The sequence below is a fragment of the Microtus ochrogaster genome, chromosome 4 (assembly GCF_000317375.1).
Source record: "Microtus ochrogaster isolate Prairie Vole_2 chromosome 4, MicOch1.0, whole genome shotgun sequence".
In the NCBI taxonomy this organism is placed as follows: domain Eukaryota; kingdom Metazoa; phylum Chordata; class Mammalia; order Rodentia; family Cricetidae; genus Microtus; species Microtus ochrogaster.
Window position 1 is genome coordinate 997,047 of NC_022011.1, and position 1,453 is coordinate 998,499.

The following is a 1,453-nucleotide window of genomic DNA, read 5'->3' on the forward strand; positions in this document are numbered from 1 at the left end:
ACACACACACACACACACACACACAGCCTTTTTTTAAATGAAGGTTAGTCTCAAAGATCATTGGTATATGTACAAGTTTTTTTAAGATTTATTTATTTATTGTATATGAGCGTTCTATCTGCATTACAACTTTATGTGAGAAGATCCCATTATAAGTGGTTGTGAGCCACCATGTGGTTGCTGGGATTTGAACTCAGGACCTCTGGAAGAGCAGCCAGTGCTCTCAACCACGGAGTCATCTCTCCAGCCATGTGTGTAAGCTTTTAAAAGAGTGACCGTTGTATTGACTGACGATGGTTTGGGTCTGTGTGGTGACTCTGTCCCCAAATACCTTGGTGACTTCTCTACCTCCCCACTTCAGGAAATGACAGGAGCATGGAAGGAGAAGCTGCTCTCTACCTAGGCTCAGCCTACTTGGCTGCTGGAGAATATGAAACTGCTCTCACAGTAAGTCACAGTGAACGTCATTTTATAACATGACGCTATCATAAGGTCAGAAGAGATGGCTTGGGTCTGACATCAGAGCACCTATTTATCGAGATCTAAACTGAATATCAGTCTCTTAGAAGGATGTAAAAGTGGGATCTATTGGTCTTCAAAGGTGAGTGATGGCCGACTACTATGAAACGCTGTAAGGTATGGGAGGTCCCATGCACTGAGTAGTATGACCCTCTACTCTGCTTCGTCCAGAGCAAGGGAAAAGTGGTTTCAGATGAAAGAAGATGGAGCAGTAAGGCACAGTGATTTTATGAGGTGAATTGGGATAATTCATTTTGAGCATATGTGCCTGTTAAACAGGAGTGATATTTGCACTCATCTGGGTCTGGGGGTGCTTCAGCAAGAGGCTGATAGTCCCAATCTTCAACACACCTTACTCCATGACAGAATTAGTGCTTACATAGTTCATCCCTGGGCCTGCTCTGTTTGGATGGGACACAGACAGAAAGAGCCGTGCTTTCTTTATTATAATTAAGTCGGGTTTCTTTCCTCGTGCTATCTGCAATGCTTATCAAACATAGCTTTTTAACCATTTACATCCCATGCACTTACCTTACTTTGTATAGTACAGGTTTAATACCGAGCTTTGGAATCTCATTGACTCCTTTAGATCTTTATGTTAAGCAGGATTTGTATATTTGGGTCACGTGTCATTTTCTAGCTCCCATGAAACTGGTCATCATAGAAAGCACAACTTTTCCTCGATGATTCTTCCGTTCAAATTTTGTGGTCAGTGACAAGTGTTTGGCAAAGCTCTGTTCTGGTGCTCGGAGAGCAGACAAACTACCAAGAGCATGAGTTCTTGCAGGAGCTAATGCAATGTGGCCAGCAAAGAAGACGCATGCGTTCCTGCAGGAGCTATGCAATGTGGCCAGCCGAGAAGACGCATGCGTTCCTGCAGGAGCTAATGCATTGTGGCCAGCCGAGAAGACACATGTGTTCCTGCAGGACCTAA

General features: G+C 43.8%; 1 protein-coding gene across 1 annotated transcript in view; it reads left to right on the plus strand.

Moving 5' to 3' along the window:
• Positions 1-1,453, plus strand: part of Ttc29 (tetratricopeptide repeat domain 29) — a 225,708-nt gene that overhangs the window by 85,976 nt on the left and 138,279 nt on the right. Inside the window, exon 8 of the mRNA XM_005345375.3 lies at positions 362-447. Coding sequence (XP_005345432.1) covers positions 362-447 — 86 coding nt within the window. The remainder of the gene's footprint in view (positions 1-361; positions 448-1,453) is intronic.